Source organism: Stegostoma tigrinum, chromosome 9, assembly GCF_030684315.1.
Source record: "Stegostoma tigrinum isolate sSteTig4 chromosome 9, sSteTig4.hap1, whole genome shotgun sequence".
NCBI lineage: Eukaryota > Metazoa > Chordata > Chondrichthyes > Orectolobiformes > Stegostomatidae > Stegostoma > Stegostoma tigrinum.
Genome location: NC_081362.1, coordinates 3834033 through 3855399, shown reverse-complemented (window position 1 = coordinate 3855399; position 21367 = coordinate 3834033). Strand labels below are relative to the sequence as shown.

The window sequence follows — 21367 nt, the reverse complement described above, 5'->3', positions numbered from 1 at the left end:
CGTGAATACAATGCAGTTCAAAAGATTCAAGCATAGCCTTTCTTTTTAGTACTTAGCTCATGTTCAGAATGTGCAAAGGAAAACTTAAAGGAACCACCTTTGACAAAAACAGTCTGTAAATTACGACATTTTAAAAGGGATATTAGGTGAAACTTGTGATATGATTAGTGCCAGAGTTAGGTGTGTTTGTAATAAACAGATTCTTGCTTTTTGAAGTGATGGATTACGATTTTTCTGAAATTTCAAATTTAAGAGAATTTAAAACCCAGTGCAACTGCACCTTTTCTTTAAAAAGAAAGTATGCCTCTAGACAGGAATAGGAAGTGTACTGCACCCTTGGCATAACATCACCACTGCTTTACAGTACACTATACTTTTATCATTCACTCAACCAAATACAGAAACTTAACTAGATTATTCTCTTAAGAATAGGAACGGAATTACATGTGAAGAATCCAACGTACATTAGTTAGTTATTTTATAATACCAAATGAGTCCTTCAATTCTTTTTAATTAGACGTCTAGACACTGGTTAAAAAGCACCAGGTATACATAAACACTTACATATGTACAGTTGCCAAAGTATTACAGAATGTACATAGGCCAATAGAAACAACCTAAAAATAGTAAGGGTACAGATTCAGACCAATGCTATTCAACTCCATTTCATTTCTAACATTAACAGTGTAGTGCAAGCATCTTAAACAAAATAACATTAAAATTTTACTACAAAGGTGTGCTATATAATATCTGATAAGTACATCGTCAGAAATCAGTAATTGTCAACTGAACTGCAAAGCATCAACTGGCTAGAATCAAGGAAAAATGCTCATGCTCTGAGGTAGGTTAGAAAAAAATAGAAACTTTATATAGCAAAATCTTGATTTGGCAAAGCTACTAAATCTAAGCCACATTGTGTAACAAAGAAAGAATTAAAATGTCATAAGAGCTTCATTCGTGTGGTATCCTGAAACCAAATTAAACACTTTCCCAAGTCTGTATAACAGCACGGAGTCATCAGTAAGCTCAGTTGCAAATTAAGTATTATAACAAAGAGTTGAACTTTCCAGCAGTGGACACCAATTGACACATCAGCAAAAATCCGGAACAAAGACATAGCGTTATTGCATGATCCGTCAAGGTATACCTTTGGGCCAATAATGGGTTAATGGCAACACTCAAATGGTGTACAAGAAATGTTTGGGTTCTATTCATTTGCATGAGGAACATGAATCCAAGGTAGTTTAAAACATAACAATTGCCAAAAGAAAATATACATTTAGTGAAGACTTTGTCTTGCACTCTTCAGGGCATTTCACATGAAATATAAATGCAAAGGGCAATAATATTTTATATATAGAATAAGAGAGTCCTGATTGTCTGAAAAGTAGACTCTTTCCAACCAATCAGCATGCTCTTTTCATAGTGTAAAATATTACTCTGTTTTACATTCTTGTGAATGGTTCTGATGAGTACAAGCCAACAAACTTTGATAAAATGCATCTTTTCTCAGCAATGTTCAAACTTTGTACTACCAAACCAAAAGTTTAAAAGCAAAAACAAAATTTGCAAGGCAAACTTAAAGAAATTAAAACCAGTACAAAGTATTAGCATTTTTTTACAATAAGAATCCCTTTTATTATAACAACTTGCTTGTTTGCAAAGAAACAGAAATTTGCATTATTTTAATGATGGTTGTAGAAGTTGTCAATTGTTGAATTAAAGAGTGGCAGAGGATTCCAATGACTGGTTATAATTCTATGAGAACATACCCTCAGGTTTCATTCATAGTTCAAGCAAAATACAAAATGGTTCTCAATAGTTTTCAGATAGGACCTTTGGTGATTCAGCCACAATAGTCAAGGTAGTGTCAGCTTCTATCCAGAGCCTTTATGAAACTAACTTATCTCAAGTGGGTGGCACTAAGGCTCTAAAATCCTCACAATAGAAGGGGAAAATATCCAGGGTTCCCTTCCCTAACCAGTGGTGAGCTCCACTCCTGATGGAACTGCATGTACTGGTCTCAGACTAGTTTGGGATCAGATGAAATGCTCTTCACAGTCCAATAATCACAAGGCAAACACAGCAAGGAGCAAAGTCTCAAAATGAGGCAAAGGGGAGTAAAAAGAAAAAGTGGGACTAAAAACACAAAGATTTTTAAGTCATGATATTTGAAACACACCAGTGGGATAAATATTGTAATGTGCTTTTTTAATAACTTAATTATAATGTAAACACATACACTTTTTCATAAGTCAACACAAGCCTCCACTCATTTGGCAAGCTACACTGCAAAGAAAAAAATGCAGAGTTGATTCTCTGGGAAGAAAATGTATACTCTTTCAGTCAAGTGCGACTTTGTTCATCACATTCCTATAATAACCAGTCATCCTTTGGATCTACAAAGTCACGTAAATGATGAACGAGCATCGCTGGCTTGCATTTTCATCTTCCTCCGAGCTAATGCTGCCAATTTCTTCTGTTCAATCTCTTGCAATGAGCATTTTGCTACTGGCTTCTCCATAACTGCACAAATGGAAAGAATAGCAAGAAATATCCTTTGGGACAATAGCATAAATGTATAATTTGCATTTCATATACCAGTTATATAAAAGGTCATATAAAAGTTAAGTTTAGCAGACAGAATTTTGAAATGGTGAGCTGACATAGATCCCAGCCGTGCCTATTCCATCTCTGGAAAACTGGAAGTTACTAGGAATTATATCCACCTGTCAAGTACCGCCTTCCAGAACCTTAAAGAGCAGGTCCTTAATTTTGTCACCTCTGTAGAGCACTCCAACATCCTCAACCAGTCTGCCACGTCAACACAGTCCAATAGCAAACTGCATTCCATGCAATGCTGAATCCAACTTGCTCAATATTCTCACCTCATCCTTGTGATTTAGGCTAGTTACCTATGCCTCCATGGTATCATATTTAATTTAAAACCCTGCCCTCATACCTTCCTCATACTAACTTCATGAATCTCCTTCAGCTTTGCTGCCCCATTCACCACAGTCCCATGTGTCACCTCGGAGACATTTGACCTTCTCCATAACTACTTTCAAAATGACTGGCCTCAGTTATTATGTCCCCCTTTTTCAAAGGGGGCAAGCTTTACTGATTATCTACATCAAAAACACCAGCACATAAACAGCATGTTTTAGATTGGATTAGATTACCAGCAGTGTGGAAACTGGTCCATCGGCCCAACAAGTCCACTTGTTGCATCTCACCCAGACCCATTCCCCTATAACCCACACACCCCTGAACATTACAGGCAATTTAGCATGACCAATCCACCTAGCCTGCACATCTTTGGACTGTGGGAGGAAACCAGAGCACCCAGAGGAAACCCACGCAGACACGGGGAGAATGTGCAAACTCCACACAGTCGCCCGAGGCTGGGATCGAACCCGGGTCTCTGGCGCTGTGAGGCTGTAGTGCTAACACTGAGCCACCATGCCGCACTGTTTTCGGTGGCAACAGTGAATTCCTATTACTACCGTTGCAATATCAAGACACATCCAAGTGCCTGCAGTGACTGAGGGATTACTTACATTAACGGAAACTAATGAATGAGGAACTTTTTTAAACTACTGATCATAGATCAAAAGAAATTCACAAAGTCCCAGGAGATTATCTTTCCTCATTTTGTTCCTGTTCAGGAATTCTTAGTGTCTGGGAGCACACATCCAAAATTCAGGCATACAACCCTATCTGAGTGGTTAGGCTCCTCAATGTGCAAATTCAGAAAATTATCACAACTCTAATAGTGTCTATCTGAAAATACTGTACTGCTGCAAAATAAAACATTAGTTATCACAGATGTAACATAACAGGGAACATAATATTTTACCAGAGTTGCATGCAAAACGTTGAGAACATCTTCTCACCTTTGGTCTGTAAAGAAGAATCAGAAAAATGTCTCTTTAGAGGTGCTGCTGGACATTGTGTTGCTGTGGAAAATGTACTTGACTGAACATTTCTTTCCATAGGGCTTTTCTCATGATCTTTGTTGCCAAAAGTTTTTGCCCTTTGCATTATATGACTGCTGGTGTTTCCCCAAGTACCCATCACAGAAGAATTTGTAATTTTAGTGAAGTTAAACTGTGGAGTCCTGGGAGTGCCGGCTGTGTGAGCCACGGCTGTGGTACATGTAGAAAGTTTGTGGCTATGGCCAAGGTTTGTACTGACTGAAGCTTGAAGCAAATTGGAAATGCCAGCACCAGTTCTAGAGGCAGGCACAAATTTGGTTCTGTTCAAATTCATTGCACACATGGTGGTAGTGCTTGACGAAGAACTATCCTGGAAACTGCTTAGGGAATTCAAATGATGGCTTTGCGTAGGGAGTGTAGCTGCAGAACACACCAAGCCTGTCAAATCTGTGGGCCTTAACAAATGCTTTGTGTAAGGTGCATTACTTTGTTTTGCTGCTAACTGTCCTCTAAAGACTTTGCTTTCTGATACGACAGCTGACTGATCATAATTGAAATGCTTCTGCTGTCCCTCCAACCTCTCAGTAAACTGATGTTTTTGTATGTTCAAAGACAAGATAGCATTGTTGGTTATACTCTGGCTGCTGTTTGCTATGTCTAGTCCAGCAGCCTCACTGATTATAGCTGTCCCAGAGTCCTGGCTTTGAATCAGCTTTTCTACATCATCACACATCCTGTTCAAATCATCATCATCATCACCAATTTCCCACTGACTGTCCAATTCAGTAAACATGTTTTGAATTTCATCAGAGAAGTTTTCATCATTCCAGTCGTCAGCTGGCATTGCAGCCGGAGCACTCTGCAGCGAGGTACCAACCCTCCTTGGTGAACCAGCACTAGAGGGTTTTCCAGATCCCAACTGATCAAGGGATTTGGCAAGCACTGAACTGCTCAGGGAAACAAAGGAATTCTTTGTACTCTTCTGTGCACCAACACTGTACAATGTCTGTTGATTAAAAGGTATTGTGTGAGTAAAGGAAGTTGATTCTATTCGAGATCCGTTAAACAGATGAGAATTGCACTGAGGTCTTGGAACTTCAGAATTCCTCTGTTCATTTTTTATCAAGGCATTAACTACAGGTTCAAATACATTGCTTTGTTGAATTTTGTCACGAGGTGCCTGTTCACTCACCTTATCTATAGATTTGCTTTGTAATGCAAATGTAGCCCTTGGCTTTGATCTCTCAGATCCTTTTTCAAACTGCAAGGTTTTAGCTATCATTTCAGAGTCTTTAGGTTTGTGAACAGAACCATACACCTGCTGAGCAAATGACACAGATGGTACAATCGCAGGGGCAGCCTCCAAATTGGTTGAAGCATTGAATTTGTTTGTACCATTTTGGTTAGCAGCATTTAAGGTGTGACTTGATTGGTTTGGGAGATGCTTGCATTCCTTGGGAGTGGCTATAAGTTCTGGGTTCTGTGTAATTTGCATTATAAAAGAGTCCTCTGCCATCCAGTCATCATTCTCCCAGTCATCGAATCCATCATCCTCTGGAATGGTTTCAGATGTGCAAACTGCTGCTGCCTTACCTATGAATTGGGCATTAGTATCTCCTTGCTGATCCAATTCACAAACTGTAGTGATGGCTTCGCAAGCAAAACCTTTGTCATGCTTGGAGCTTGCAGCCTGGTCAAAGAAAGTGCTGCTACCTGCATCATTTTCCAATGGCTTCAATGCTTGAAGGGCGCTAGGTAGTTTACCAGTTAGACAGGACGACACTGGATTGACTACTGCTGTATTAGTGCCTTTGTCAGGGTCTACAGCACGTTGTGCAGGTATGGAAATTACTTCGGAAACACAGGATTCCTCCAGTTTTGGACTTGAAGTGTCATTGCCTGAGAAGCCCTGGCTCAGAGGTCGACCAGTATGTTGGGTGGGTCCATCAAACAAGGCATTAACAGCAGCTTCAGCTTCTAAATCTAGTGCCTCCTGGCTACTATTCTGATTGTGTAGCTCAATTACAGGAAGGGTGCCACCTGCACCACCTTTAACTGGCCCGGTGATTCCAGTCACAGGTATCTGTCCCAATGCTGGACGCTCACAATTCAATTGTTCTGCCCCTGGTGTCTGTTCCAAATCTGCACAATCTGAAGTCCAGTCAACTTCACTGGCTTCCTGACCACAACCAACATCCTGTTCCACCATATTTCGGTCAAATTCTTTTGCTAACTTCATCAGTTCTTCATCTGTGCTCCTTTGAAATCTAAAATGAATTTAAAAATTGTCAAATTCACACCAGCTACTTGTAAATTAAACTCATGTTTTAAAATAAAATGGAATTTCTTTGCATGAACATTTTGCTTTCTATTTTAAGAACTTCATTAACAAACAACTTAAAATCAATAATAACAAGCCACAAGTACATTCCCAAAGATGTCGAATAAAAGCAAAAAACTAGGGATGCTGAAAATCTGAAATAAAAGCAAAATGCTGGGAAAACTCAGCAGGTCTGCCTGTGTCAGTGGAAAGAGAAACAGAGCATACATTTTGAGTCCAATATGACCGTTCAGAATGTAAAAGCTAAAACATTAGTAGGTTTCTGCCAGAAGTGGTAGTTAATTGGCATCAGAAAAAGACTCTGATTTCTGATTTGAAGGCATTGAAAGAGGGCAAATTTTGAATTTTTAAAATTCATTTATGGGATGTAGGCATCGTTGGCCATTCCAGCACTTTTGCCGAGAGGGCAGTTTCTCACATTGATGAGAAATTGATAGTTTATTAGATATTGAAGGCATCAAGGGATATGAGAAAAACAGGAAGATGGTTTTGAGATAAAAGATAATTCAAATGGTAGCACCACTAATGCGAGCAGGCATTGGAAAACTTACATTGTGCACATGCACCGCAAGTAACCAGATCTATACACTGGACGAAACTAGGAGTGAAATATAAACTACACATTTCAGTGGAGAAAGCAATCTCTCCTTGGGTCAACACACATGGATACATCTGTCCAAAGTACTAAAACCCGCATGCCTAAGTCTTCAGAATAAAATTTCTAAACATTCAGATAAAGCGTCAGAATTGGCCTATTACCAGTTTATACCTGATTTCATTTCTTTCCAATGCCATTTCAAAATAAAGTGATGCATAACATATTGCCAAAAGACAGCACCCCAGCTAAAACAGTCGAGAATTTTAAACAGCAATTTCTATTTAATTGGCATCTTCAACGCAATGAAAAATGCCAAAGTATTTCACGGAGACAGAGCAACAAAAGGAAACAAAGGCCAGATACCAAAAGCTTGGTCAAAGAATAGCTTAAAAAGCAGAGAGGTGGAGAGGTTTAGGAAGGCAGTTCTAGAGTGTAAGGCCTAGACAAACAAATGCGTAGACATTAAGAGTGCTGCAATTAAAATCAGAGACTCTCAAGAGCCAGAATTCACGGATTGCCAATACCTTGAAGAGTTATATGGCCCAAAGAGATGAGAGACAGGGAGGAAAATCAACAATGATATGAAAACAAAAATGACAGCAGCTTTAGGTGATTTCATAAAAATTCTGAGAGGGCTTAGCAGGATTGATGCATTCCCCCTTGTGGAGGAATCTCAAACCTGAGGGTATAGTTGAAAATAAGGGGTCTCCCATTTTAGATGGAGATGAGGAAGCACTTCATCTCTCAGAAGTTCTTAATCTTTGGAATTCACTACCTCAGACAGTAGTAGAAGTTGGGGCATTGAAAACAGTCAAAGTAAACAAAGATTTTTAATCTATAAGGGTGTCTGCAAGCAGGAAAGTAAGACTTAAAGCCACAATCAGATTAGCCACAATCTTATGAATGATTTGGTAAATTTGAGAAGTCAGTTGGCCTCCTTCTGCTCTTATTTCTTATGTTAAAGTCCACAGAAGGTTAAATGTGGGACAGCTCATTCCAGGTATTTTTGAATTGTCACAGTTGAAGTTAAGAAAGGCATTTATGAGGTCCTGCAGATCAACTGAGGTAGGTGCAAAGTTGAAGAACGTTCAGAGGTGGAAATAGGGGGTTCATGCAATGTGCTGCAATGTAGTGAATATGTGATTGAACCACAAGCCAAAATAGAGAATCGAGTTTGCAAACTGTTTTGTTCAACTTCTAGCAGCTGCCAGGGAGAGGAACAGAGTCGATGGTGACATTGAAATGAGAATATTGATCTGTTTTAAGCCAAGTCAAATTTGTAACACTCTGAACAGGCGAATGTCAAAGTGGTAACCTGCAAGTAAGGAAGTTTGTAGTTCTGTTTTTGAACGGAAAGTATTTCTCAGGCTCTTTCAAACTTGATAACAGTTCAATGAAGGAATTATATTACTAAATCAATGCGCCCAGAAACTCAAATAAATAAGGTCAGCATGTCCTGGAAAAGAAACGTAAAGCTCAGTGATTTATCTGACATGAAGTAGTTTCGTCCAGCTTTGCGAATAGCCAATCTTGGAATATTATTCAATGAGTGACATTAATTTATAACGGTTATCAATTGTGAGTGTCATACACACTCAGGCGAGGGAACACCATGTACACAACTTTCTTCCACTCAAACTTAACACATCTTTGCTATAGACTGTCCATCAACAGTTGTTAGATACATGCTTCTTAGCAACGAATTCTGTTTGTATTATCAGGATATTAAACAAGATTGAAATATGAACATTTCCTCTTGAATTCATTGGAATATTTTATAATCTTGAGCCATCGTGACATTGGCAAGTAGTATTACCATCGAAAGCACAACATAAAATTGTTCAATAAATTCTGAATACGTCAACTTTAGCCAAGCATCATCATAAAATTTGTGTTTTCCATAATAAAGTGATTTGTACATAAACGTTTTGATATGCAGAGATATATATTTCTTAAATCAGTGCTTATGCAAATGTTTCATCATAAGAGCATGGTAAAATTTGCATTATTTCTATATTTCTACAGCCTTGCAATAATCTCTATGAATTCTGAAAAGGAGACTGCTTGCAAAACATAGATAATGGGAACTGCAGATGCTGGAGAACATACCTTGAATTACTTGTTTTGATCCTTTCTCGAAAAGAAATGGTGGGGCTACACTGGATTGCATCTTCACCCAGCCATATGTTCAGAGGCACTTCAGAGGATCGCTACTCATTCAAAAAAAGTTAGTAATGATCAAATCAATTTACACGCTTCTACCTTATTTAAATGTATTTCAGAAAACAAAATACTAAAAATAGGTAACAAGAACTGTACTTAAATCAGTATCTCTATTTGCTAAAGGAACGCTGTAATTATGTACATTGTGTCAAAGTAACTGAGATAGGTAATCCAACTTTGTTCCTCATTCGTTCATCTTCCAAAGATACTCTAGCATCCTGAGTCAATACGGACAAGATTTTAAGGCTTATCTCTTTAATGAAAGCAGGGCAATGACAATCAACTGAAATCAAAGGCAACTGATAATAGTCCCTGGATAGTCATAGTTCAGGAAGAATGAATTACATCCGCTCATGAGCAACACAGCAAATTGCATTTCTTGATCTATTCAGCACACTACATCTACCCCAAAGTGTAATGATTACGTGGTTAATTGAACCACATGAGTGATACATTGGAACTAAATAGACCAGCAAGCTACCAATACAGAGGTCAGGCAGCTTCCATGGAGAGAGAAAACTAGAGTTCAGGTTTCAGGTCAATGATTGTTCACCTTTTTCAGAAGTGACTCTGAACTAGTGGTCGCCAGCTGAGAGGCAATGTAATGAGCCAGTTCCCCAAGGCTTGGGATGTATGTCAATGATATTAAATAGTTCAGACTCAATATAGTAGGTGGGTTCCTTCAAGCCCAAAGTGGACTAGGGTATACTCTTTCTGGTTGTTTTGAGTAAACAACATGAAATTCATTATCACATAATTAGTTACATGAAAACAAGCTATACTGCCAGAGGCTGTTAGGAGCACAGTAAGCTCTAAATCTGTTTCCTATACTCTTTACTCTGACCACGTCTCTGCACCATCATCACAGTGGGTAATGCTTACAGCACTTAATTATTAACCCTTTCAGAATCATATGTCACAGCAAGTTTACAAAGCAGTTTGTTACCTGTGGAGCAATACGCTTTACAATGTCAGATATTTCCACTGCATGTTGCCCAGCAATTGACTTCTTTTCGGTGCCTGCATAAGCAAAAATGAGAAGCTATATTTCATTAGACTTTTATTTTATTCAAATTCTATTATTTATTTTCAATAAGATCAACAAAACAAAATCTTTTTGAAGAAAAGCACAACAATTCAAACAAGCTGGGCTCTAGTGTTTTGTAATGTATCGGTAAAAATAAAGTGATAATATATAACATCTTAAAATAATAGATGTGCTGCCTTTAAAACACACCAATATTAATGGCTGAAGAAGTAAAGTATATAAAATTGTTGTTAGCAACCACTAGGCTATTTAAGACATGATAGGCAATACACAGTCACTTTTGTGCAGTGACCAATTCAAGACCTAAACATGAAGTGTCAAACGGGCAAGACAAAGCATTGAGAAATATATCAAATTGGAGTCAAGAATAAAAGATTTAATAAAATGCAGCAAAATGTACAAAGGATTTTTCAATGGTCAAGTTTCAAAATCTGACAGTGTGTTACGTTACCTAATTTAAATGTGGTTGGAGAGTGTTGGTCCCAATAAATATCTTGTTGTAACTCATTGTCATTGACAGGGGAATTGTGGTTTGCAATGAGCTGTTGTTTTTTCAATATCCTCTTAGGAGTTTTATTTGACAATATTTCTGAAAGACAAAAACAGAGGTTGAAATATAGTGCAAAAATTGGGACAGCAGTTGAAAATAACGAATGCTTAGGAGAGTCTATTCGTCCAGTATAGATAGAACATTTATTTAGGATGGAAATATGAATAACTTTACAAAGAAACATGGAAAAGGACATCAACCACAGAATAACAAAGTAATATCTGAAATAAATAAGTATCTACTTACTAATGATTTTGTAACTTTTTATATAGTGAATTTGGTATGCATTGGTGATTCCCAAGAGATGAAATACTTAGGGAAGAAATGTTCTACTTAGGCAGAATAATTCACCATTCCAATTTAATACCACTATCATTACAATCTAACTACTATCTGCACACAATATGACCTGCTACCTTCCGAAGATTCGCTAACAAGAAACATTCAAATAAACCTCTCACACTAAGGGAAATTATTCTTTTAGTTATTAAATATTAAAAACTATCAAAAACTATTTTCATGGGCACTCCCTGAGGAATGACAAGATCCAAAGGGTCCCAAAGAATCGGTCTCCTTAGTGGAAAGTGCATTAATCTCAGCCATGCAGCACAGGTGCTAAAGCACTGAATGAGGAAATGAGTAGTTTACAATCCGAATCCTAATTACCAGCCCACAGACTCCAGCTTGATGTGCTCACGGGAATGTCAGCAGAGGCCAGGGGCCTCAATGGTGCTGGCCAACTTCACTCTTCTCAAATAGGCTGCCAATAACCACAGGCATGTGTGAAAAATAGGCACAGAGTATGGTAAAGGACAGCATCTGAGCATAGTGAGCAGCCACTGGCTTCAGATTGTAGGCAGCAAAACTAATGGAGAAAATATATATTAATATTTTTTGAGAAAATGCCTGTGCTCTCAGAATTGCATGCTCAACTTTCCATGTGCAATCCTAGATCAAAGTCAATACATTCAAAATGTCTAAATTTCATAATTTTTAGTATTGAATTGCTACACATATTACTGCTGAAAACAGACTGCAGTAGTTCTCTTTTTAAGGCAAAAACCAACATTTATACTGGATGAGTGTAAATTGTTTGCCAAGTGGACTCTGCTTGGTAGAGCTTTTGCTGTGGAAATGTTAAAATAATGACTGGCATTTAATTGCCAAATTTAGTTTATATTTTAAATCAGGTAGGTGGATTCAGATTGGTCAAGGCATTGCCCTGAAAATTGAACCATCAAATGGCTGTCAGCTGCTTGGCTGAGTTGAAACAGGCATTGTACATTTATATTATGTTCTTTCTGTCTAAGAGCACAGGCATCTGTGTATTAATATATGAAGCTTCCAGTATACACAAGTGTGCCACACACAAGCCCAAATGACAATCCTAAATATCTTCATCACTTGAATTACCAAAGTGAGAAAATAACTTCCAATTGTTAGGAATGGATTATAGTCTCTGGTTCAACATCAGCTATTTCAGATTCAATTGCATCACAGGAAAGAGTCATTCCTGAAAGTAGCATTAAACTTCAATGGGGGAATAAAATGCGAAAGAGATATATGTGCCATCGGATTGTGTTGCCTTTGAAAACGAGATTGAACGACACAATTTACAAATCCTGAAATTGAAAGCTAATCCCATCTGAACGACATATGGCTCTTTAGCATTTCATTGTAGATTTCGAAAAACTGTGCACAAAATTAAAACCAATTGCTAACCTCTACCACCATTCTGCACAAACACTAAAAGCAAAAAAATAGTCAGTGTTATTCAGCACAGAAAAGGACCCTTCAGTCCAATTCATCTGCGCCAACTAGATATCCTAAACTGATCTAGCCCTATCTAATAATTTCCATATCCCTCTAAACCATTACTATTCATGTATCCATCCAGATGCCTTTTAAATGTCGTAATTGTACCAGCCTCTGGCAGCTTGCTCCATACACGCACTGCGCTCTGCATGAAAAAGTTTTTGCTCAGTTCCCTTTTAAATCTTTCCTGTGTCACCCTAAACCTACACCCTATAGTTTTGGACTCCCCTACCCCAGGGAAAAAAACCTTGGCTATTCACCTCATCCATTGCCAATCACGATTTTATAAACCTCTACAAGATCACCCCTCAGCCTCTAATGCTCCAAGGAAAAAAGCCTCAGTTTATTCAGCCTTTCCTGACAGCATCTTAAACAAGGGAACACATTTTTGCATCAGAACATTTTCAGGGTAGGAGCCTTTAAAATGCAATGGCATTTTATACATTGGATTCATTTGAAGGGTTGTTTGAATGGAAAATTTTCATATTTATGTTCTAATCCAAATATCTTTTAAACAATGTAATTGTGTCCATATTCAACACTTTGTCAGAAAGTTCATTCCACACGTGAAAAAAAACTCCCTCTCATGTCTTTTCAAAATCTCTCTCCTCACCATAAAAACATGCTCCCTAGTCCGAAATCCCCCATTCTAGGGAAAAGACATCTACCATTAACCTTATCTATACACCTCATGATTTTATACCTTAGGAATGGATCTTGAATTCAGAAGTTCCTGACTCCAAGTCAAAAGGGAGATCTACTGATTTTAGGGGGGACATTGGACATGTGTAGCAAACGGTTATAGGTCAAAGAGTGAAAAGTATGTTTATAGGTATTTCAATCAAACTGCTCAGGTATGTTATTATAGTCATCTGGAGCAGTCGGGGCTTGAACCCAAATCTTCTGGCCCCGAGAGAAAAACACCACTACTACCCTGAAAGTACGCCTATACAGTATTCACTGCCATGCTTTTCTTCCCTCCCCTGATGAAGGTAATTCAGATACAGGATTAACTGCAGATGAGTCTCAAATTTCATACAGCATGTGTTTGTACAATGAAAGCCTAGATAAAATCTTAATGAATATGCCTAAACTGGTATTCAGAGTAGATAGAACCTTTCTTTTTTTACTGTGATTGTCTGCTTATGTATATACATCACTTACAGCTTCTCCCTTGTCAGATGCCAAGATGATTGAGTTACTACCGTGACAAAGGATCTTGCAAACTGTTAAGTGATTATTTTGCAAATGAATTTAAGAAGTCATATTCAACATCTTCAACACATCATCAAAGCATGAATATAGCAAATCTTCCTCACTTTTGCATCATCACTTGCCTCAACAACATCACTATCATGTGTGTGTGGCACCCACAGCTGAGTCCATGACATGCCTTCATCAGTCTAAGGTTTCTTCATATCTGAAGAAGGGTCCAGATCCGAAACGCCAGCTTTCCTGCTCCCCTGATGCTGCCTGGCCTGCTGTATGCCTCCAGCTCCACACCTTGTTATCTCAGACTCCAGCACTGGCAGTTCCTACTATCTCCAAGGTTTTACTTCTGTTGCTCTGCTCACCAGCCTTCTCTATCGCAATCATAAGCTTCACTTCAAACATAACATACTTCTGTCCTTACCCTCACAACATCCTGCAATCCACACTGTCAACCCTGACAAGTTGCTTAGAAATCTTTCCATGAGCTCATCCTCTCTTATAGAAGATTACTTCCGGTCTTAGGGGTTCACATTCACCTTTCCACTGTATGGAATTACTCTTCAATTCCCACTGCACCCCTACTCAATGGTTACAATGCCTCTGTCCATGTCACACCAAATCGCCTTGCCACATTTCCCGCAGTTTTAAAACTAAAAATCCTTCCTTTTGACAGTGCATTGTGTAACAAATGGGAACGGAAAGGCCATTCAGTCCTCAAGACTGATCAGGCAGTGATCAATGAGATCATGTCTTAGCTCCCGCTAATCTCATTAACACTCCTGGCTAGCAGAAATCTAGCAATGTCAAAATTTAGGAGTTATTAATTCAAGCAGCATCTACTTTTTTTGTGGGAGAGTGTTTCGCACCCTTCTACCACCCTTATCAGGAAGTAATGTTTCCTGATTTCAATCTAGACTTGGACCTCTCTCTTATTCTTTGCATTTTCCCTTACTTTTGTCCAATAATGATAGTTTGCCCAACAGCCACCTCTCTTCCCTTCAATGCCCTACTTTGGCTTTGGTGCCGTGTAAGCAGCATTTATATATTGTACTCCAACGTGCTAACATTCCTCAGGCTACTTCAGAGAAGCACTGTCATACAAATTCTGACATCATCATAAAAACAGTGACCAAGGCAAACAGGTGGGTTTTAAAACAAGAATTACAAGAGTAGAGATAACTGGTTTCTTTGCGGGGGTGGGGAATTCCTTGGCATAGGATCCAGGCATGACAGTTAATGGTGGAGCAATTAAAATTGAGGAAGCTGAAGAGGCCAGCACTGGAAAAATACGCTGGAGAGTATAGATGTCTCAGGGAGTTGTGGGTCTAGTAGAGGTAAGACAGAGAAAAGATCCGGATCATGGACAGATTGGAAATCGAGGAGATGTTTTAAACCAAAAGAACAATGCAGGCCAGACAGTACAAGGGCAATGGGTGAATGGGCCTTGGTGCAAAACTGTCTGCGCAGCAGTTTTCAATTAGTCCCACTCGTGGACGGAAGAAACGTTATCTTAAATAATGATATGTCCAAATAGATATACATGTACATCGTGCCCATACAATTATTGCTACCCTGGGTTTTTCTACTTATATTCTTGCTGCCAAAGCAGTATTTTGACTTTGAGCTTTTGACTTCCTGAGTTCTCTTTTGCTCCTTGGTTTTTGACTGACATTTTTAATTTAAATTTTGCCAGTTTCCTTTGCAGTTGATTCTCTTTTTTTTCCCCCTCCAAGCTCGTTAATCTCCCCCTAATCCATTTTCACCTATTCTTTTTACTACCAGTTTTGTTTTGCTCATCTTATTTTTGTTTTCGGCTGTTTAAATGGGTTTTAATGCCTTTTTTTAATCTAGCCTGTCTTTGCTCCAAGGGATCTTCAGTTTTGAACCCAGAGGTTTACTGATGACAATGTTTCTTACATTACTGCTTTTTGCTCCTATTTTGTTATTCTCTATTCCCAATGCTCAGCACTTTCTTTGCTAACCAAGTTTTATCTTTACACTTTCACTCAAATTCATAATCCCAGTTCCTAGATCCTTTTTTTTTGGTTACTCCCAGCTTTGGATGCTGTTTTGTTTTCCGGCCAATATAGTTTGTTTTTAATTCTCATTACTATTGCTAATCGATTTTGCATGTTTGCAGTATTTGTTGCTTCCAAATCTTTTTCACCCCTTATTGAATTTGGTTGTTGTAGTTTTGTTTTGACAACATCTGTGCTCCCAGCATTCTTTTTAGACCTAGACTTACGCTCAACTTTCCCCCCCCCCCATCATCTTAATGTTCCCAATTTTGTTTTTGGAAAGTTCCAGTTTTGGTGCTTAGTTTTTATTATTGCCAATACAGTTCTTCTGTTCTCAGTTTCTGGGGTTTATTTTGTGGCTGTAGCAGGCAGTTTTTTTGGGGGGGGATGGCCCTGAGTTTCTCTGCAATGAGGAGGGAGGGAGGTAGGTAGTTAGTTAGTGAGTGAGTGAGTGAGTGGCCAGGGGGGATGAGACAGTAAGGGACGCCGGGGCCAGTGTTCACCTTCAGGCGCCCGGGGCCTAGCGGCGGACCTAGAGCCTCGGCTCAGCCTGCCGGTCCGCGCCGGGGGGGTCAAGCCAGGGCCGGCTCCTCGCTCGCCAGAAGGCCCCGGGCTGGGATGCAGCCGTGTCCGCCTCGGCCTGGCGTTGGTGCTGCCGCTGCTCGTCGCCTCGTCCTCCTCCCCCTTCTTCTTCATCCTTCACTCGGCCTCGGCCGCCGCCATCTCGCCGCTGCCTTGGGATGAAAATAAAAACCCGTCGACACCGCCCCACCCCTTTAAGGGCCGCACCCCTTCATCCATTGGCTCAGGACGACGTCATACTCGCTTTCTATTGGTTGCGCCGTTGCTAGGGCCTGTCCCCGCCCCCTAGTAACCGTCCATCAAAGTTGGAAGGGACCTTGCGACAGGAGGCGAGGGCCACGTTCTGCAGGATGGTCTGTGAACCCGAAATGTGCGCTCTGCTTCCTTTCTCTACAGATGCTGCTAGACCTGCCGAGTTTTTCCAGCAATTTCGGTTTAAGTGCGAAAAAATCTAGCATTTATATAGCATCATCTGTAGCCACCCATTGCATTCACACAACCTGCTTCATCACCAAGATAATAAAATGTGAGGCTGGATGAACACAGCAGGCCAAGCAGCATCTCAGGAGCACAAAAGCTGACGTTTCGGGCCTAGACCCTCTCTGATGAAGGGTCTAGGCCCGAAACGTCAGCTTTTGTGCTCCTGAGATGCTGCTTGGCCTGCTGTGTTCATCCAGCCTCACATTTTATTATCTTGGAATTCTCCAGCATCTGCAGTTCCCATTATCTCTGCTTAATCACCACTTGTTGCATTTATCTACCATCTTCTATCACCAAGTGCATTCATATAGCCTCATTCATTACCACTTGTTAGACTTATATAGCATCTTCTATCGCCACACATTGCATTCATATAGCCTCTTTAATCACTAGTTCAAGCATTTATATGGCATCTTTGATCACAGTTGTTATATTCATATGGCATCTTCTATCAGCACTTGTTTTCATGCAGCATCTTTTATCACCATTTGTTACAGAGGTATAACATCTTTTGTCATTGGTCATTACTCATTTTGTCATTTATGCATCAGCTTTCATCACCTCTTGTTGCATGCACAGAACATCTTTTATCACCATTTGTATAGCATCTTTCAGCACCATCAGGACATTGCAATGCCCTCATCTGTGGAGTGATATTGAGATGGTGAGGGGCTGTGGATAGTGTTGATGGTAAGTTGGGGGAACACATGCTGTGACAACAGTAACGGTGTGTACTTGGTGTTCAGGGTATGGGGTGTGTTGGAGTGAGGGAGGAGTGGGGTGGGTGGGCTGGTGTTGTGCTGGGGACATGATGTGCGGGGTTGTTGCAAGCAGTGGTGTGTGACATGGATTGTCAGTGGCAATTGTGCTCAGGAGATATCTAAAGGGCCTAGGGTGTATGGAGGTGCATTGGGTAACTCCACCAATCACTCAAACTGCCTCTCCCTATAACTCCCCCCAAGGCCTGGACTTGCCCTCCCAACAGTGCGAATGCCCAGAGCAGACCTGAGTAGCCCCTGATCTGATTACCCCTAACTTACCTACCCACATTCACTTGCCATCATGTCTATCTTACTCATTCATACAATCACTAACATTCACAGTGGACCTTCGCACCACGCAAACGCCAGGTGACGATATGTCTAATAAGAGACAAACTAACCACCACTTCTTGACATTCAATAGTATTACCATCACTGAATCCGTCACTATCGACATCCGAGGGGTTCCTACTGACCAGAAACTTCACTGATTTATCCACATACAAGAGCGAATCACAGGCTAGGAATCTTGCAGTGATAGGTTTTGTTGATAGTGAGGAGGGTTATCAAAAATTATAGAGGGGCCTTGATCAGGACGGCACGGTGGCTCAGCGGTTAGCACTGCTGTCTCACAGCCCCAGGGACCTGGGTTCAATTCCAGCCTCGGGCGACTGTGGTGTGGAGTTTGCACGTTTTCCACATGGGTTTCCTCTCACAGTCCAAAGATGTGCAGGTTAGGTGGATTGGCTGTGTTAAATTGTCCGTAATGTTTAGGTGGGAAATGCAGGGATTGGATAAGGGGTGGATCCAGGTGGGATACTCTTCAGAGGGCAATGTGGTCTCGATGGGCTGAATGGCCTTTGCATGCACTGTAGGAATTCTATGACTAGGTGGCAAAGTGCGCTGAGGATTAGCAAATATAATTCAATACAGATAAGTATGGGATGTTTTACCTCACAGGTAGGACTTAGAGGTCCTCATAGAGGTAGGACTTAAATAGTAACTGGTAAGGTCCTCGAGACTGTTGTGGGACAGAGGGACCTAGGAGTACAAGTACATAGTTGAAAGCAACATCACAGGTAGACAGGGAGTTGAAGAAGCATTTAGCATGCTGGCCTTCATCAGTCGAGGCACTGAGTATAGGAGTTGGAATGTTATGTTGCAGTTGTATAAGTTGTTGGTGAGGCTGCACTTGGAGTATTGTGTACAGTTTTGGTCACACTGTTAGAGGAAAGACATAGTTAAACTGGAAAGTGTACAAAGAAGATTTACGAGGATGTTGCCAGGGCTAGTAGGCCTGATTTAAAGGGAGATGTTGGCCCAGGACAGCACTTTATTCCTGGGAACATAGGAGAATGAGGGGTGACCTTATTGGGGTGTATAAAATCATTAGGGGCGTAGATAAGCTGAATGCATGTAGCCTTCCTCCCAGGGATGGGGAATTGAAAACTAGAGAGCATAGGTTTAAGGTGAGAGGGGAAAGATTTAAGAAGGACCTGAGGGGCAGCTTCTTCATGCAGAGAATTGTGCGTATCTGGAATAGTCTGCCAAAGAAAGTGGTTGAGGCAGGTACAACAGCAACATTTGACAACATTTGGAAAGGTACTTGGATGGGAAGGGTATAAAGAGATGTGGACTGAATGCAGGCTGTTGGAACTAGCTGAGTTGGTGCTATGGTCAAATGGGCCTGTTTGCATGCTGTATTACTCAATGACTCCATGAGTAACTCCCCTCCTGACTCCCCAAAGCCTGCCCACCATCTACAAAGCACAAGTCAGGAGTGTGATGGAATACTCCCCACTTGCCTGGATGGGTGCAGCCCCAACAGCACTCAAGAAGCTTGACACCATCCAGGACAAAGCCCAGATGATTGGCACCACATCCACAAGCATCCACTCCCTCCACCACCAGTGCTGAGTAGCAGCAGTGTGTACCATCTATAAGATGCACTGCAGAAACTCACCAAAGATCCTCACATAGCACCTTCCAAACCCACGACCACTTCCATCCAGAAGGATAAGGGCAGCAGAAACATGGGAACACTACCCCCTGCAAGCTCCCCTCCAAACCACTCACTATCCTGGATTGAAATTTATCGCCATTCCTTTACTGCCACTGGATTGAAACCCTGGAATTCCCTCCCTAAGGGCAATGAGGGTCAATCTACAGCACATGGACTGCAGCGGTTCAAGAAGGCCACTCACCCCCACCTTCTTATGGGCACCTAGGGATAAGCAATAAATACTGGCCCAGCCAGCAACATCCACAGTTTGGGAGTAAATAAGAAAAGACGTGTAACCTTAGCTAACAGCAGTTAATGCCATTAAAAGAAAGGGGAGGTGTGTCCATTCTTCTCTCTGCTGCTTTAGTGGTGCCATGGAGATCTTTGAGTGACTGTATGTTCCATATTTCTACGGACGCTGTTTTGGGATAACACTGCCAGAAGTGCAAAGCAGCATCAGTCAGCCTGGCCAAAGGTTTAAGCAGTGCAGAAATCTTCTTCGGATTTCAATTTCACACACAATCTGGGACAGTCTCACTGTTAATGTCCATTCTGCCTTTAAGTCCAAATGATATCCCCCAGCAAGAGAAAGCCTCAAGCCAGTCCTTTTGATAACGTTGACAACTCAAATTTCAACAAATTAAATTCTCTTAAATAAATGTAGTTCCCAGAGATTTGGAATTGCTCTGGTTTCAATCCGTGTTTGTGTATTTAAAGCAGGATTGCAAATTATTTTCTGGCACAGTCCACTGGTTGTTACCTTAAAAAAATCCAGCTGCATCCAGTATCATGGATTTTAAATTCATTATATCTCCTTTGTTGCCATTGTAATAAATCTTAACATTTAACAGCAGCTAGTCCCTGTCTAAATAGTATGCCACCCAAATGTTACACTACATTTAAACAATTTTGCAGAGCAAACTTGGGTGGAACAGGATGTGATTACTTAATTTATCAAATTAGGTTCCTGAATAAAGCAAGTACAATATTCTCCCCGCTTAGATATAGTTTGAAATTTCTCAGACCCCGAGGGAATAACATTCCAGGATATAATTCACCTCTAAAATCAATACTATTTATTGCACAGATGATATATTTATCACCACTGTAGCAGGAAAGCATTGTCTTCAAACCAATCTTTAACAGATATAAACCTAACTATTTTTCTAAATAATGAATCTGCGTATTTCTTATTTGCTTTTGTTCGAAATGACCTGCATGTATGCAGCTGGTAAAACAATTTTGCATTTTTATAGAGATAACACGGTGTGGAGCTGAAGGAACGCATCAGGCAAAGAAGCATCAGAGGAGCAGGAAAGCTGGCTTTCTGAAGAAGGGTCCAGACCCGAAACATCAGCTTTCCTGATCCTCTGATGCTGCTTGGTCTGTATGTTCATCCAGCTCTACATCTTGTTATCTCAGATTCTCCAGCATCTGCATTTTTAAATCTCTGCATTTTTATAGCACCTTTTACCAGCTCAGGATGTTTCAAATTGTGTGCAGTGTAGCCTCTGCTGTCTTTGTAGGAAGCACAGCAATTAATTTGTGCACAAACTCCCTCCAGACAGCAAAGTGATGCTGGTTAGATTGTTTGTTTTTGGGGGTTAAGGGATAAATATGAACCAGGTTACCAGGAACAACTCACACTTTTCAGAAATAGTGTACAGCATCTTTTCTGTCCGTCTTCTTCACAACTTGCACTGGGCTCGAAATATTAACTCTGTTTCATGCTCCACAGATGTGCCAGACTCACTGAATTTTTCCAGCACTCTGTTTTGGTTTTAGATTTCCAGCATCTG

The 21367-nt window shown here is 40.4% G+C and overlaps 1 protein-coding gene across 1 annotated transcript; it reads right to left on the bottom strand.

The window, feature by feature from the left end:
• Positions 1–501: 501 nt before the first annotated feature.
• etaa1a (ETAA1 activator of ATR kinase a) lies at positions 502–16490 on the bottom strand. The gene is made up of 6 exons (XM_048536625.1): positions 16247–16490; positions 10600–10737; positions 10047–10120; positions 8987–9087; positions 3897–6205; positions 502–2526 (listed from the first exon to the last, which is right to left on the bottom strand). Exons 1-6 carry the CDS (start codon positions 16437–16439, stop codon positions 2408–2410), a joined length of 2934 nt encoding a protein of 977 aa, XP_048392582.1. The 5' UTR covers positions 16440–16490; the 3' UTR covers positions 502–2407.
• Positions 16491–21367: the final 4877 nt, after the last annotated feature.